The sequence below is a fragment of the Sapajus apella genome, unplaced genomic scaffold (assembly GCF_009761245.1).
Source record: "Sapajus apella isolate SASKATOON/1434 unplaced genomic scaffold, GSC_monkey_1.0 scaffold32, whole genome shotgun sequence".
NCBI lineage: Eukaryota > Metazoa > Chordata > Mammalia > Primates > Cebidae > Sapajus > Sapajus apella.
Window position 1 is genome coordinate 3291677 of NW_022436972.1, and position 17132 is coordinate 3308808.

Below are 17132 nucleotides of genomic sequence, written 5' to 3' on the forward strand. Positions count from 1 at the left end.
TGGTCTCAGCTCAGCACTCCCTGCCCTGCAGCCTTTGACTAGCCCTTCTGTGTTCTGCTCAGCTGGTCGCTCAGAAGCGGCGAAGACCCTAGCATAGAAAGGGGCCAAGCCTGAGGGTCTCCTACTGCATCTGCAGTGAACATCCTGCAGCAGGGCTCCTCTGCCCGCACTCACACCGGCCACCCTGACATCAACTGCTGGTTGTCCTCAGAAGCCACACTCTCCTGTTCTTCTATGAAGTAATGGAAGCCTTAAGTATTGCAGCTGGACATATGAGCCTTAAGAATCATGAGCCTAGAACTGTATGTTTCCCAGAGTCACTAGCTACAAGGGGTAGCCAGCTGGCTAAGTTCTGATGGAGAAGGTTTGAGCAGACATGGCATCTACATCTGCTGAGAAACAGCCCCCTGCTGTTCCCTTGTCCATCCTGCTAGCTGCATGGGAGAAGCCTGGGGCCCTTGGCCTGGATTCCTGGCTGGGTAAAGTGACATGCTGGACTGACCACCCCCAGAGGTTGACCGGAGAAAACCAAACCCTTAACTCGTTGAAGCCAATGTTATTTTGGGGCTTCCATCCTAACTGGCAGACACCATTCAACAAAGCTTTCTGAACAGGCTTCCATTGGGGGTTGATGTTTCACCCCCCAATGTCTCACTATTGCTATATCCACAGAACACTGGATGGGAATGCCAGCAACAGCATGAGTCAAAGGCATGAGGAGCCATCCAGACCACAAGGTAACACTCCTCTTCACAGACCAACAGACAGACCGAGCCAGCTCCCAGGGGCCTTCCCAGACAGCTAGGAGAGAGCATCCTGAAATCACAAGCCCACGTGGTCACATGGACTCCCATGCACGCTGAAGCTCCTGCACGTTATACGGATTGGCTGGGCAGTGCCCTACCATTTCAGAGGAACAAGCAATTTCATGCAAGACTACATGGCTGTGTTGTCAGAAACACAAAGCTATGGCTGGGGAAAAAAAGAAAGAAAGATGCTTAAGAGATTTTAACAAAACGATAGGGCAGGCAGCGAGGCTTCAGTCCTGCAGAACCCCACCTCCTAACACGGCCAACCCCTGCCGTCCCTGCAGACGGGGGGCTGGGCCCTGGCAGTGAGGCCTCCAGATATAGCTGAGGGGGTCCCACCTGTGACCAGGGGCTGGGACAACAAATGCTGCTTTGTCGGGGCCAGTACGGCTCTTCATTACCAGGACATCAGTGTGAGGATGACCCGCAAAAGTAAATGCCATGGGCTGGCACAAACAATCTCTTCATAAAAATAACAAAAGTAAATCTCGATTGGCAACCAGTTAACAAGAGGCGCCCTTTATAGTTGATGCCTGACCTGAAAATAGCAACAGGTCAAATATGCTCTCAGAGTTTTCAAAGGCTACTATGTTACCTCAAAGCACAGCTGGAATTGGCTTTACTGTACCCTGAATTAATGGGCACCCACAAATTTGGCATAAATATGACTCTGGAAAGCTTGGGATGGCATATTAAAAGTTCTCATTTCTCTGTTTTGGAGTTTAGGACAGCAAGGGTATTTTTATTAGAACTGCTAACCACATAATATTCGTGTTAGTGAAGTTTTGTGCACCGAATGCCATAGTTTCCTGTCTCCATTCAAGCAGTAAGCTAGTCACACATCAATGGCTGCCTGCTGGTAACAACAGTGGAGGGCATGGCTGGGCACCTGGCCCTGAACCAGGGACCAATTGGGCATATGTGACTGCTAAGATTCCCAATGACAGACAGCGCTGCTCAGCCTCCCTTGCAGCTCAGTGTGGCCTCCAGTGGACTCTTGCCAATGGAATGTCTGTGTGCCATCGGGGTCTGCCCTGAACAGTCCTGAGCACTCCTCCACGCTCTCCCTTCCCTCCTGGGAGAGTTGGGCCATGAATGTGCTTACAGCCAGCTCTGACCAGGCAAATGAGGACAACGTCCTGGGGGAAGACGGGGCAAGACGGAAGATGTGTGGGTCCCCAGAGGCCTGTGGCAGAGCTGGCCAGCCAACTTGGACTGCTCATTTCAGGACTGGAAACATCTCTTTAAAGCCACTCTATTGGCCGGGCACAGTGGCTCACACCTGTAATCCCAGAACTTTAGGAGGCCAAGGGGGATGGATCACCTGAGTTTGGGAATTTGAGACCAGCATGACCAATATGGAGAAACCCCGTCTCTACTAAAAATACAAAATTAGCCAGCAGTGGTGGTGCATGCCTATAATTTCAGCTACTTGGGAGGCTAAGGCAGAATTGCTGGAGGCCAGGAGGCGGAGACTGCGGTGAGCTGAGATCACGCCATTGCACTCCAGCCTGGGCAACAAGAGCAAAACTCCATCTCAAAAAAATAAAATAAAATAAAGCCACCCCATTCTGCCTGGGGCGGAGGTGGGGGGCGGATGCCATGGGGAGGGTCTCTTTATCATAGCAATTTCAACCTTCAGTCTTAATGAAGAATCTCACACAAAATTCAACTCCCCATTCTCCATCCTGGGACCTAAAGTATTACCTGAAGATCTGACAAAAGATGAAAAAAGATACATTATGACTGTTTGGCTTTGTTTCCTAGGTAATCTGAGCTTGTCAATGAGGGCTGGGTGAGAGGCCTGAGATGGCCCAGGGGGGAGCTATCACCTCAGCTCCGGGTGTCCACATCAGAGGCATGAGGATGAAGGGGCCACCATCGTCAGGGCTGGAGCAGCACAAGTCAGATGTTGGAAAAGAGACAGTCGTGCTCACATTCTGACACTTCGGTCATTCTGAAAACCTTCAAAAAAAGTTCCACATATTTCTCTTCTGTCTACGTTATTTGAAGGTATGTAAAGTTAGGTCACCATGGCACTGCAGAGAAAAATCCTTTCTGAATATGAAATTCAGAACTTGGCCATCAAACAGAATCTGGGGAAAGAGGGATCATTTAATGAGACCTGACAAGAATCCTGAAATATATACAATTTGGAATTAGGGTGATGATCTTATTTTCCTCCATCTTTCTTGTCATAAAATAGTCTTTCCATTTCAGGGGAATAAACCTTCACACAAACTTGAAACATACAAAACACACTTAGCTACTTTGCTGCAAAAGAAAAAAAAAATTAACAAAATATACTCAAATAATGTTTTTTTAAAGGCACATGCCTTCCTGGCCAGTTACATCCCCCAATACATGTCTGTGTCACTAAATATCAAATAAGAAAAATGGTCAGAAGCAGCAACTCACTTGTTCAAACAGAGACGGCCTGATGTGTTCCCAAAATCCTCCTCTGTGAGCTGCCAGTTTTTAACTGATCCTTTCACAAATCCCGATACCATTATGAAGCCCAGGACCAGGACGTTGACACAAGTGAATATTTTGTTGACCATGGCCGACTCCTTCACACCAAGAGTTAAAAGTCCTGAAAAAACGGATAGACAGAAAACCTTGTCTGAGTGTTAACCACGAACTAGGAGGTCCTTCCTGGATAGGGATGAGAAGGCGACTAAAAAAGAATCCAAGTGCATCGAGCCTCTGCAGACCTCTGTGAGCTTCTGGGAATGGGGTGGATTAATGATCTTTCTAGGGGCAAGGAGCAGGGGTCTCAATCACTGAGGTTGTGGGGTGCTTCCCAGGGTTTCCTAAGTGGCCTTGGGAACTGAGACACCCACACAAGAGGCACCAGAGGACTGCAGAGATCTGGAGCATGAGCCCCTCTCATAGGGAGAAGAAGGTCTGGACCCACACACCAAGCTGCTCCCTCTCACTAAAAGGATGTGTTGCTGGGAAGCAATCTCCAGGAGCAAATCCAGGAGGAAACACTTTGCTCAGTTTCCTGGGAGAATGGGCATTTTGCAGATGAGGAAATTGTTCTGATTGACTTTGGGATGTTGGTGATATCGACAGTAACAGCTGGCTGAGGTCCTGGAACCGCTAACATACATGGTTCTTCACTGGACTCAGTGCGCGTAAAATAACATCTGAGCTAGACTAGCTCTAGCTTGCACGCTCACTTTTTTTTTTTTTAAGAAAAGTAAGTAATAAAGATGCCCAGGAACCTCTGGCAGCACTGCCTTTGAGGTGTATGCCCCAGCATCACCTTAGAGTGAAGAGGCCATTCATAGCTGAAAGAGGTACTTCCATAGCTGAACTCTCCGCTGGGCAAGAAAAGTGGCACCGAAGGGGCCAGTACCACTCGAACACAGCCAGAATTTGAGACCACTGCTCTACTATGGACGCCTCTCATAGTTTTAAAATAAAAACTGGCTGGGTACAGTGGCTCATACCTCTAACCCCACCACTTTGGGAGGCTGAGGCAGGCAGATCATTTGAGGTCAGGAGTTCAAGGCCAGCCTGGCCTACATGGTGAAACCTTATCTCTACTAAAAATATAAAAAATTAACTGGGTGTGGTGGTATGTGCCTGTAATCCCAGCTACTCGGGAGGCTGAGGCGTGAAAACCGCTTGAACCCAGGAGGCAGAGGTTGCAGTGAGCTGAGATCACGCCACTGCACTCCAGCCTGGGTGACAGAACAAGACTCTGTGTCTCAAAATAAAATAAAATATATAATAAAATAAAATAAAAATTGCTGTACCTATGAGATTGAATTCTAAAGTACAGATGTAGAAGATAATTGTATAATTAATCACAGGGAGAACACCTCGACATGCACCAACATATTTTTTTCTTTAGTGTCCCTCCCTCTCAGGTTTATTAAAATGAAATCTCACGAGTGCAGACTTACTTTCTGATGCATGATTCTGCCAGCTGGACTCGAAATACTGCTGAGACCAGCCTGAGTGAAGTTATTTCAGTTATGTGGTGTGTAAAATACGGCATGTCGTTTTTAAAACTCATCCAAGATTTTCTAACCCCAAATGAGAATTTATCTGCATTTCAGCTTCATGTTTACGGAGTCCCACAGAGCAAAACTCGCATCCCACTGGCCAAGACACGCACAAATGTCACTAGCAAGAAGTTGCCATCGGCTGTGTTTGGGCAGTCTCTGGGATTTTTCAAATTCTGTAACCACAACTCTGTCGTGAAACTTATGTATTGAAAGGGTGTTTTGATGGTTGTTAGGTGTAAAAACCATCCAAGTGGTCTTCAGACGCCCCAGGCACACATTCGTGTTCCAGACAGGGCTCATTCCTCCACATTTTCCTGGCGGATGAATGACAGCTTTGCTTTCCAAATGGTCATCCACTGAGTCAAAAGAATTTTTATTCCCAGGATACTCACATAAAAAGCCTGCCCAGTGCTGACAAAATCTTACTCCACAAACGGCTAGGCTAAACACCTAAGATTCTCTTTTAATGAGTCAGCACACAACTCAACAGCTATGAAGCAGGCCAGCCCTGTATGAATCTATAAGAAGCCATGAAGACAGGGACACATATGATGCCTGCATGAAGCACAAAAACAGAACAAAAAGAGATGGGGGTTATGGTTAAAGAGACGAGAAAAGAAAGGAGCTTAACGGGAGCCTCTCACCAAACCTCTGCCCAACTCTCTGACCTCATCTCTTTCTCGGCGTGGGCTTTACCTGTCAAGATGAGAATTATGATCACGGCGAATATGTCAGGGTTTTCGGCCAGCACACCGGGGGCGTTCAGAGCCATGTGTGTCCGCGAGAACTTCCCGATGGGTCTCCCGATCAGCTCGTCGAAGGTGGCGCTCCAGGCCCTCGCTACGCTTGAAGTACCTGCCACAAAGCACACACAACAGAGGGGATGGGAGGACAACGGTTAGCAAGGTATTTGTAGTGGAGCTCCAGGCTGACAGCATCCTTGCAGGAGTCACAGGCGGCGCACCGGAACCTCACGGCAGCAGCCAGACCACAGTGCACGCTGAGCCAGAAGTGATGGGTGACCAGTGCCAAGTGCGAGAAGGCTTCTAGGGCCTGCAGGGGAATGCATTTCACATCCTACCCAATATGCACAGGTGTCTATCAAATATATACATCTGAATAAAAGTTTGCAAAACGAGTGTTGCCCTTACCATCTGAGAGGCACTCTGACAGTATTTAATGGTACCTATTTTCATCTAAAAAACTAAATACTGATGACAACACATGAAAAATTGACTTCATAATGCACTCCTGGGGTACAACTGGCAGTCTGGGCAAACACTGCTTAGGAAGCCTGTTTTCTAGGAGCCCCTTGGTAGCAGAGGTGATGGTACCTGCACCCCCAAAACATTGTTCTCCCAGCAAGAAGAACGGTCCTAGGAGGTCCTTAAAGGGGCTGAACCCCATCTCAGGGACAAAGCCACTTGCTCACCTCAGAGCAGGCATCAGCCACCTCTGCCACTTTGTGCATGAACCTGACTTGGAGGCCACGGCGTCCCCAGAGTGCAGGAGCACAGACAGAGCCCAGCCCTCCTCATTCTCCCCGCAGCCTACGCCCTCCAGCGCTGAAGAACGCCAGCAGGGCAGCACCCGAAACACCAAGAAGAGTTGGCTGCTCTCTTTCACTCTCTTTAATTCTGAAGACAGTCAGAGCGTGCTTCCAGTGATGTTTCTCAGGAAATGGCACTAAAATTCCAGTATATGCAGAGAGCACTTTCCTTTATTTTCAAAGGGGGCCCTGTTGGTGACCATGGTCCTAATTATCCACAGCATTTTGCCAGAGTGATCTGCAGAGATTCAATTTCACTATTTGGTCTTATGGTAAGTATCTTTGCAACGATCAGAAGTTTAACCACATTTCTTTCTCCCGAGCAGCCAGTCTAATATGAATTCTATAAAAATGGTCTCACCATCTCCCTGTCACCCCCAGAGCGGCCGGCTCACAGCAAATCTGGCACCCAAACCCTGTCCTGCTGGATGAGAGGGTCTACCCAGCCTTTCTTCCCAGCCTACCCCCTTCCAATTTCTAAATCACGCCTTTAACAAAAAAAAATGTTTGCTGGAAAAACTGCCCTTCCCAGCAGCTAAGGCTGCAAAGAAATTTTCAGAATGCATGCAAGTGGCCTCACACAAGCCAACGGCACTCTGACAGAGCCTTTCATTTGCTGGTCTAGATGCTGCAAGCACTTCATGCTCAATGTGTATTTTATGCTCAAGTAAATCCTCTGGAAACATGACGGTCCATTTGCAATAGCTACATTCCCACTGAGAGACTTCAGCTTGTGAGAACCATGTGTGGTTGTAAGTTTTGATGTGGCACTGAAAGAAAACATTATGAATTTCATTTTAGAATTCAGAAAAGTAAGCTATGTTGGCTCTCAGCAGATACTGCAGCTGCTGGAAAGAAAGAGAAGGTGCTGCTCAGAGAGCATGAGTGTGTGCCCTCCACCAGCTGTCCTGATGAAGGGGCAGTGGTGCCCCCCCATGCAGAGATAGTGCTGTAGGGAGCCCAGGGCAGTGAGGGTCCTGGCAGGCAGCATGTGTGGCAGAGAGGGTGGGGTAGGGCCCAGTGGGAGCTGATACAGAAGCAAGGTGGGACCTACATGGCTCAACTTACCAAGTCTTACTATTTTTCGCTATTACCAAAAAGTTTGAGGAAAAAAATAAATGGCATGTCGAGTGGCCATTGGTACCCTTTGCTGCTTCTGAGACTTAGGTGTTTGTTCCTTTTAAGCGGATGTGTTCAATTTCAGTTGTAATCAAAATACAAAAAAAAAAAAAAAAAGGCATAAAGAGAAGCAAAGCATGTTTACCTGGAAAACTGGAAAGATTTTCTATGTCTGCTTCTTTATTTGCTAGGTGGTTGTGTTACAGGCCGAAGCCCTGTGCCCACACTGCAGGGAAAGGGGCCCTGGCTACGTGAGGATCACACTCAACAAAGGCCTTAAAAACACGCAGACTCACCGAGAGCCATTCTGCTCCTTAGACAGTTTTAAGGAAAAGAATCATGGCTAAGCCCCAAGACATAAAGTAATTAACTGTGTATAACAACAGCAAGATGTCATGGAAACAATCTGAACGTCCCATAAAGACAGCCTATACGTTACGCTGTGTGTATAAATCTACATGATGGTAGGCAAGCATTACAAGTATTACTATGGAAAAACAGCTAACGATATGAGAAATGTTTCCTATACATTGTTTTATAAAGAGATAGGTTGTACAAAAACACACATTTAAATTCACAAAAAATGTTAATAATAGTTATATCGGTAGATGGTAAACTCCTGAACAGAGGCTGCCTTATGCCTTCATGGGAACATAAGAGAGTGTCTTATGCCTTCATGGGATTCCCTAGTATCTAGCACAATGCCCAGCACAGAGCTGGTACTCAATAAACATTTATTAAAAGAAAGAATGAAGGAACGAAGGAAGGAATAAGAGAATTAGTTTCTCCAGGTTGCCAGGCAGGGTATTTCTACTTTCTTCTTTGTGCTTTTATTTCCCCAATTTTTCTCTATCAGTGATGCATTTGCTCTAGTAATCAAAAAACATACTAAAATAAACTAAATACTTTTAAATGATTCAGAGCTGGGAGCCAACAGAAAAGTGGCAGAGAGCACAAGCTCCAGGCTCCTTGGGACCTACCGATGATGTAGGAGAGGATTAAGTTCCAGCCGGTGATAAAGGCCCAGAGCTCCCCAACGGTGACATAGCTGTAGAGGTAAGCTGACCCTGTCTTGGGGACCCGAGCACCAAACTCCCCATAGCATAGGCCGGCCAGCACCGAGGCCAGTGCAGCGATCAGGAAGGAGATGACAATGGCAGGGCCCGCATTCTCACGGGCCACCGCTCCAGCCAGGACGTAGACGCCGGCACCCAGCGTGCTGCCCACCCCAAGGGCCACCAGGTCAAAAGTGTTCAAGCAGCGAGACAGCCGTGTCTCCTCCCGGCTACAGTCCACCACCTTCCGCCGCAGCATCTGCTGGCCAATGTTGAGCAGGACTTTGCACCCCATGTTGCTGTTCAGATCTGTTGAAAAAGAACAAAGACGTTTCCTGACTGCTCCTCATTTCACTCATTACTCTCATCTTATCGCATTACCGAAGCACACACAGTGATCAGGTCCTTCATAATCATTTCCTGCTAAAATGATTTCATTCGCAGAATCCCACCGTCGATTGTCAGGAGCACGCAGACTTCACTTTGCGGTCTCTGAGCTTCCGCAGTTATTTCAGCTCCTCTTAATGGAGACTCTTCCATGGGTGAAAATGACGTGTAGAGGAAACATGCATTAATGACAGTGTTTCTACACTCAGTCATCAGGCGATACACCAGGAAAAACAAGGTGTTATTTCAAGTATGCTGTAATAGAAGGCAAATCAAACCACATCTTAATTTCATTATTAAATTATTAAAACTCACAGACCCTGAATAGCAATAACAATGCCTTTTTTTGTTTCTTTTTGGTAGATTTTTCTAGGATCCCGAGGGTAAGGAGCATGTTGCCTCCACTTTTAAGGTAACAAAGAGATAGGTCTAAGCAGAAAACTGTTGAGTTTTTACAAGTGAGGGCTTTTCATCACTGTTACTCCTCCAGGAAGCACTTTTCCTCTGGGCTGGAATATCAGCCCAATGCGTTCTATGGTACATGATAGATATGCATGTCTGATATGCTCCTGAGCACTTATCACAAGAGGACACGTATTCATTCATCCCACTGTCACATGGAGCATGCCCCGTGACGGTCCACGACACCTTATGCCTTGTGGGATGGCTCTGAGAATTGCTTTCCTCCCACCTACAGGCCCACCTTGCCCGGCCAGATGCAACAGGGCCCTCAGCAAGGACAGACCAGCAGCCACCCTCAGAAAGGGGGAGCTCTGCTCCCCACACCTGAAGGGAAGAGACTTCCTTGCACAGAGTCCAGGATGGAAGGGAGGAGGTGGGAGGATATATAAACTCTTCAGTGGGGAAACTCGAGAGCCAACGCCTGCGGCAAGTGCCTGAGGCCAATAGCAGTGACAGACATGTGGGCATGTGATGTGACGGGCACTTCACCTCCTTGGTCTTTGCCCCAAAACACACGGCCCCAGGCTAACCATGGGAAAATCATCAGGCACATCCCATTCTACAAAATACCTGACTGGTTCTGTCACGGTCCTTAAAAACTCAGAAAGTCTGAGAAATGTCAGATCCTAGAGGAGCTAAGGAGATGTGAGGAGTAAATGCAATGCGGGGTCCTGAATCAAATATGGATGACAGTTAGCAATAGCACATCAACACTGATTGTAACCAATGTACCCACCAGAGTAAGGCACACATTACTACAGGAAACGGTGAGGGGCGCATGCAAGCTCTGTACGCTTCGCAATTCGTCTGTAAACCTAACACTATCCTAAAACAGAGTTTATTTTAAAAATCTAAAAACAGCAGCATGTGCACAGATAAGCTATCGTCATGACTTTTGGCTACTAAGGTACACACAAAAAGTCACCATTTTATTCATGTTGATCATCATCTGTTGGTATTTGCTGACCTAACTCAGCTGCAATTAAGTCACTTGAGATGGCAAGTCTAGAAAAATCCGAGCCTAGCCACCTGAATGCTTCCCTGCCTGCCTACGCCTTTGCACCCTCAGCTGCTGGGCGGGTGCAGTGCAGCAGGGCCTCCCCAGGCTGCAGCTCAGGGCCCCTGGGCAACGGCCACATCACTGACCAGCTCCAGGTCCTTCAGCAGCTGGGGGTGGTGCCTGCTCTGTTTTATCTGAAGGGCCAAAGGAAGAGAAAAATCTCAAGACTCAAAATTTAGAGCTAGAATGGGGAATAAAAATCATCTGATCTTATCCCTTTGTTACACAGATGGGGAAAACAGCTCAGAGAGCCAAGTGTCAAACAGGTCACGGACTCTGCAGGCCCAGTCCTCTGGGGTTCCGGTGGCATCACAGGTAGGAAGGAAATTATATCATGGTAGAGCAGGTGGGGCAAAAGTAGGGAGGAAATGAGGAGGGAGCGCTGCTTGTGGAACAGTGGTGGAGCAGGAACATCAGATCGCAGAGTTGGAGAAGAGCAGGAAAGGGCCTCTGGAGCTGACAAAAGAGCAAGCAGAGAGACAGACAGCTTCCCAGGTTGTTTTCAGCAACGCACGGGACTGCTTCTGCAAGCTCTCGTGCCAGAGCAGTTCTGAGGTGTCTCAGCAAGGCAGGGATCCCCGGGGCTTCCTGGGCAGTTAAGAGAGAGCCTCCAAGTGGTACCGGGGGGCAGGAACCAAGGACCTGACACTGCTGGGACCCCAAGGTCTGCAGAAGGCTCCAACACTCTCCAGTCTTCTCAGGGGTGATTTCTCCTGGAAACGCCTTTTTCTTTTCTTCCTTTTGGGGTATTAGCCAGATTTATTCAAGTCAAATTGTAAATCACAACAAAGCATTTAGTAGACAATTGCTTGGATAGTTAAGTTAAAAGGGAAAATGCAACATTTCAAGATAGCCCTCGGCTGAAAAGCCTGTGCGGGAAGATGTGCGAAAATTGCTGCAAAGTCACTTTTCAATATCCCTTTTGGCAGGGAGGGAAGTATTTTAAGTAGACGGAGCCTTGGAGAGAAACAGGGTGTGAAAGCTCCTTATGACTTGCACTGTTTGGGATCTGGCTGGGAAATGCGGCTGGGGGCTGCACAGACCGCGACTGCCTGCCCCCATCCTCTCCCAGATGTCGTTTCTGCTCAACAATAAGCACATTCCCTCCTTAAAGCACTAAAAGCCAAGTGCAAGGCAAAGACAATGCTACTCCACAGTATTTTCTTTCCTAGGCTTCACAGGGTAACATAACCTAAACGCCCAGAAGGTGAGACGGGTCACCCTGCCTTTTTCTGTCCTGGGCTGTCCAGGAGGGCTGTTTCCTGGTTTGCACTCCTTTCTCAAAAATGTGCTGTTGTCCTAGGCAGAACCAAAGCCGCAAGAGGAGCCACACGGATTCTTGGCAAGGAGCACACCAGAGCCCAGACAAACTCCGGTAACATAGTTTTGGGCCTCTGTGGAACAGAAGGTGAATGTGAGCCTGCTGATCGCATAAGAAGACAAATGACACCCGTGGACGTGCATAGATGCAAAGCCCATGTGCACACCTGCACCTGTGTCACCACTGGCACAGATAACTGCTGCCGGGTGAAAGCCCACTCAAACAACCAAGCAACTTATGCTGGGGGGACCTCTGCACCCCCTTCAAAATGAAGGGGCAGGTTATCAAATTATTGTAAGCTTAGATACAGATAACAGTTTTCCAACAGAATGTGAAAAGGGGTTTTTTGGTGAGACAACTGTGCAGAGGTGCAGCTCATTTCCCCTGAATAGGCACGCAGTGACCTGCTTTCTTCTTGGCCTGTTTCCCCTGACCAAGCCCAGGGAAGTGCTGGAGGGAAGTGCTTATGTCTCAGTGGGGTGGAGTGGACACAGCTGGACCCCTCCAGGAGATTACTTTTTACCTTGGTTACTTATTAAGTATTGCTTGCTATCTAGGGAGAGGGAAAACTCAATTCCTTTGGAAGACGCTGGAACAAAAATGCAGCCAACTGCTGCTGAGAAGCCCAGCGCTGATAATCTGGAGAACATAAATGTCTCAGGTTAGGTGTTCCTTTCTACTTCCCAGGGTAGGAGAAAATGAGACATTACTATTGTCCTGGGTTTATTTTAAGAAATATCCTGTCTCCTTGGAAGTAAAGGTGCTCCAAGTGGTTTTATCTGTCAGCATTTTCTACACATTATACCAGCGCATACATTCAGACCAGGACTCCAAAGCTGGTTGTTCAACCAACAGTGAGGCTGCACGAAGCTACTCTGCACAAAATGAGTCCGACCATTCCAACCCCCGCAAGCAGTCTGGTTGGTAGAGACTTCCTGCTGTTGGGGTTTACACAGAAAGTTGCCAGAATACTTTGACAGCATTATCTGGAAATTAGGTGGGGAGGAATTTACACAACAGTCAATGCCTCCTTTTGAGGGTGTGATAGAAATTTTGCAACCCCAAGAGTCTTGGATCTATCTTACTCCCTGTCATTTATTATCAAAGAACATTTACCTGAGGGGTATCCTGAGAAAAGCAAGTTTCCCACAAGAATTCTAAATCTGCACTCTATTCTAGTAACCACTATGTAACACTAGGAGCAAAATGACCCATTGGGTCAGAATTTGAGATAAAGACTCTCATGCTCTATTTTAAAGATTTCTGCTGTAAGTGAGCGGGGTTGAATGGTGTGATGTTTTCGCCCTTGAATTTAATGGATCATTCCGCCACTGACACACTCCAGCTTAATGGCTTCCTTGAGGGACAGGAGGAGTCAAAAGCAAGAGGGAAAACTCAATTCCTTTGGAAGACACTGGAACAAAAATGCAGCCAACTACTGCTGAGAAGCCCAGCGCTGATAATCTGGAGAACATACATGTCTCATGCCCTTCTTGAAAGAAATGCCCTTCTTTCAAGAAAATCTCCATCTTGGTAAGAAGCCAACGCTTTTAGCTTGCCCTTTCAGTGGCCTTGAGAATGGCCTGGGCCCAAGTTGACCCCTTTCACCAGGCACCTGGCGGGAGCCATCCAGAGGAAAATCTTTCACCCGCGCAGCAAAAAGACCGTGGTCTACATTTGTACCAGGCTAAGGAATCTCTGTCTTTGCTAGGGTGGTTGCACTATTATAGGATACCATAGATGGATGGGCATAGTCCAATGGCATCTTTTCCGTTTTCCTGAACAAGAACGGCTGGCCAACCTCACGGCTGGCATGTGGGCAGCTGCCCAGCAGTCCCAGAGTGCTCTAGATCGAGTGTGCACAGAGGGGGCAGGGCTCGCACAGCTGAGTGAGCTGCAGCCACAGAGGGGGGAAGGGGATGCTGGCCAGGGTGGGAGAGGACGTGGAGTCTCAATGACAAGGGCAAAATGTGTGCTGAAGGAAGCGACCTCAAAGCAGGATTCACTTCCCCGCAGATGTTAGGAGGCCCAGGTGCAAGAACTTAAATCTTAAAAAACAAGTCAGATCAGATGGGACTGGCAGACACGAAGGATGGAGACAGAAGGAGGTAGGCACGGCAGAAAGAGGTACGAAACTGACAGAACTGAACATGGTCTTGAGAAGGAACAATGGAGCTCCCTTAACAGGCAAAGAGACTCCGAACAGAAAAGGAAAGTAACAGTGGTCAGTGCCTAAGGCCATCAAAGGGCAGGTCATAACTGACCTAACATGGACTCATGAAGCTCCCAGGTGAACTGAGCCTGGCACAAAGGTAGATCATTCTTTCTCCTGTCATCAGAAGCCACTGCCAATTCGGGTATGAGGGGCAGGGAGCAGATAGGAGGATAGATCTTACAAGTTTAGTACATATCAAAGGGAAAACCCTAATTCATAAAAATTCAATTCACATACAATGTATAGAAGACTGACAGAGAACAGCATGACTGGGAAAATCATGAGTAACCTGCTCACAAACATTGAATACAATTTAAAATTATTCTGGATGTAAACATGATGTCATTAAGGGAAGTAGAAAAAAATGGGAAAACCCCGTCTTGTCCAAGAGTAGGAAAAATTATGAATAACTTGTAATAAAATAGGACTAAATAATGTAGCCGTTAAAAACGTCTTTCTAGACTATGTATATACAATGAAGAAATGTTCATGATAGGTTTACAGAAAAATACTACAGAAGTATATATTTTTGGATAAACAAAATACATATGTATTCTTTAAATGTCAGATAAAAAGTATATCAAAATATTAATAGCAGTAACTTTATTATTCACTATGATAATACTTCTCAAAATTCTCTTTAAAAATTCTATTTTATTTTAATCATCAGAAAAACACGTACAATCATACAATCTTTCCAGAGTCACTCCGCATTGCAGAAGGCATGTTTGCCTACAGGGAGTACAGGCAGAGAATACCTTTCACTGTGCAAAGCATCACTAAAGACTACATAAGCTCTGCACGGTGGTTCACACCTATAATCCCAGCACTTTGGGAGGCCAAGGTGGGTGGGTCACCTGAGGTCAGGAGTTCGAGACCAGCCTGGCCAACGTGGTGAAGCACCATCTCTACTAAAAATACAAAAATTAGCTGGGTGTGGTGGCAGGCGCTTGTAATCCCAGCTACCCAGGAGGCTGAGGCAGGGGAATCGCTTGAACCTGGATGGCGGAGGTTGCAGTGAGCTGAGATTGTGCCATGGAACTCCAGCCTGGGTGACAAGAGTGAATCTGTCTCAAAAAAAAAAAAAAAAAAGAAAGAAAAAAAGACTACATGAGCTCATTCACAACCAGCTTGGGCCACATGGCAAGACCTAAACTCTACAAAAAATTTAAAATTAGCTGGGCACTGTGGCATGTGTCTGCAGTTCTAGATACTCAGGAGACTGAGGCAGGAGAGTGGCTTGAACCCAGGAGGTCAAGACTGCAGTGAACCGTGATCGCACATTGCACTCCAGCCTCGGTGACAGAGGGAGACCTTGTATCAAAAAAAAAAAAAAAAAAAAAGGAGACTGCAGTGAACCATGATCACACCACTGCACTCCAGCCTCAGTGACAGAGGGAAGCACTGTCTCAAAAAAAGAAAAAAAGAGACTAAATAAGCTCCTTAACTATAAGAAAACTGAATTGGAGACAGTAAATCAAAGAATCAAAAGTATGAGTATGAAAGAAATGGTTCAAAAATTATGCAGCTTGAAAAAAAAAATGGTCCACTTGTGCAGTGAGCAGCAGAGAAGGCACAGTGCACGGTGCATGGCCCCAGCCTCACTGGGCAGAGGCTCTGCCTACCATGAAATATGACTTCTGAGCTTGGGCTCTTTTAAAGGCCCCAGAGTCTAAATCTGGCTGACCCCAGGCAGCTAGTGACATGCTGAGGCTTATAACTAAATTCCACCCAAAGTGACTGATCCCTTGCCTGTTATGTGCAAAGCACTGTGACAGCTAGGATTTAAGAGAAATGGGCAAACCCCCAGTCCTTACTCTTGGGAAGTGCAGCATGGTGGGTTGGGGTTGAGGGGTATGAACATACACAGTGGCTCCTGGAACAGCAGGGTCCGGAAGCGGAGTGTGGGAACAGCAACTAGTCTGTCTCCAAAGGCCACTACTTACATGGGGGAAAAAAGCGTGGCCTTCCATCAAGAAGTACAAGGCACAGAACCATTTGGGCACTTCCATACATCGAGCTGGAAGCCTTGGTTACAAAGACACTTTACACTCTTCTAAAATCCACAAGCTGCAGGCAACATGACAGCTCAAGTCTGGCACAGCAGGACCCCAGGGCCAGCGTGATAGCTGAACAAGGAATTTCAGTCCTTCAGGCCTCAGTGGTGACTTCACAGCCTCGGCCACAATCAGAAAGCCTGACAGCCCTACCTCCCTGCCACGCGGTTCTGCCTACTGACTCAACAGGGCTGATCACAGGAGTTCCCAGGGACCTCTGAGGTCCCATACGCAAAGTTTACAGCACACCACTCTAAGTCCTACAGCAAAAGCAACGTTACATGGAGAGGGGTGGGGAGGAGGCAGGGATCAGAGGTTCTGCAGGAGGATGGAGAGGGTTGGTGTAGGGGGTGCGTGCAGGGAAGGGAGGACCTGAGGCTCTACTGCAGGTGCCGGTCCTTGGGCTGAGCACCCACCAACTGCAGAACAGCTTCCAGGCACAGTGGGGAAGTCAAGAAGACCACATACAGCATCGGGCCTCAGCCAGGTAAAAGTAACTAAGGAGCCCTGGGATCTCACCCACTCACACAACGCAGAGGCCCAAACAAATAAACAAATAACCTATAGGCGGAAAGCAGATAATGCTGTCCCAGTGAAGGAACCCAGTGAGATCTTCACAGTGTGAATCTGTTGCTGAAATGGTTTGCAGTCCGTAAGCCATTTTCAACTTCTAATGTCATGAGAAAACACCAAGTCCAAAAGAACATAATATAATCCCAATGAGTAAGTATGTGGGTGTAAAATCCTAAAATATTAACTGAGATTATCTTTCAGATTACAGGTATGTTTTTGTTGTTTTCTTCTTTTCCATCATTTGCTGTATTGTCTAGAATGACGTTTCACGTTTTCAATGAGAAAACAATAGTCATGACCAAAAAAACCTAACATCCTGGGGCACCAGCCAAATGAGAGTCATTTACATAGTTTACTTTATCTTTTCACCCCCTTATCACACAGGCAATACCTTGCATTCTAGAGACAAGGAGACGCAGGCTTGATTACAGCTCAGTTATTCTCAATGCTCGTTGCACATCTGAATCATCTGGGAAGATTTAAACTAACCATGCCTGGCCCCA

The 17132-nt window shown here is 47.1% G+C and overlaps 1 protein-coding gene across 6 annotated transcripts in view; it reads right to left on the reverse strand.

Moving 5' to 3' along the window:
- SLC7A1 (solute carrier family 7 member 1) overlaps nucleotides 1-17132 on the reverse strand; it is a 79799-nt gene that overhangs the window by 14568 nt on the left and 48099 nt on the right. For all 6 annotated transcript variants that reach the window (XM_032294827.1, XM_032294826.1, XM_032294825.1 and 3 more), the window contains 3 exons: nucleotides 8480-8863; nucleotides 5528-5686; nucleotides 3228-3402 (listed from right to left, as the gene is read on the reverse strand). In XM_032294827.1, the coding sequence (XP_032150718.1) occupies nucleotides 3228-3402; nucleotides 5528-5686; nucleotides 8480-8849 (704 nt within the window). In that variant the 5' untranslated portion in view covers nucleotides 8850-8863. The remainder of the gene's footprint in view (nucleotides 1-3227; nucleotides 3403-5527; nucleotides 5687-8479; nucleotides 8864-17132) is intronic.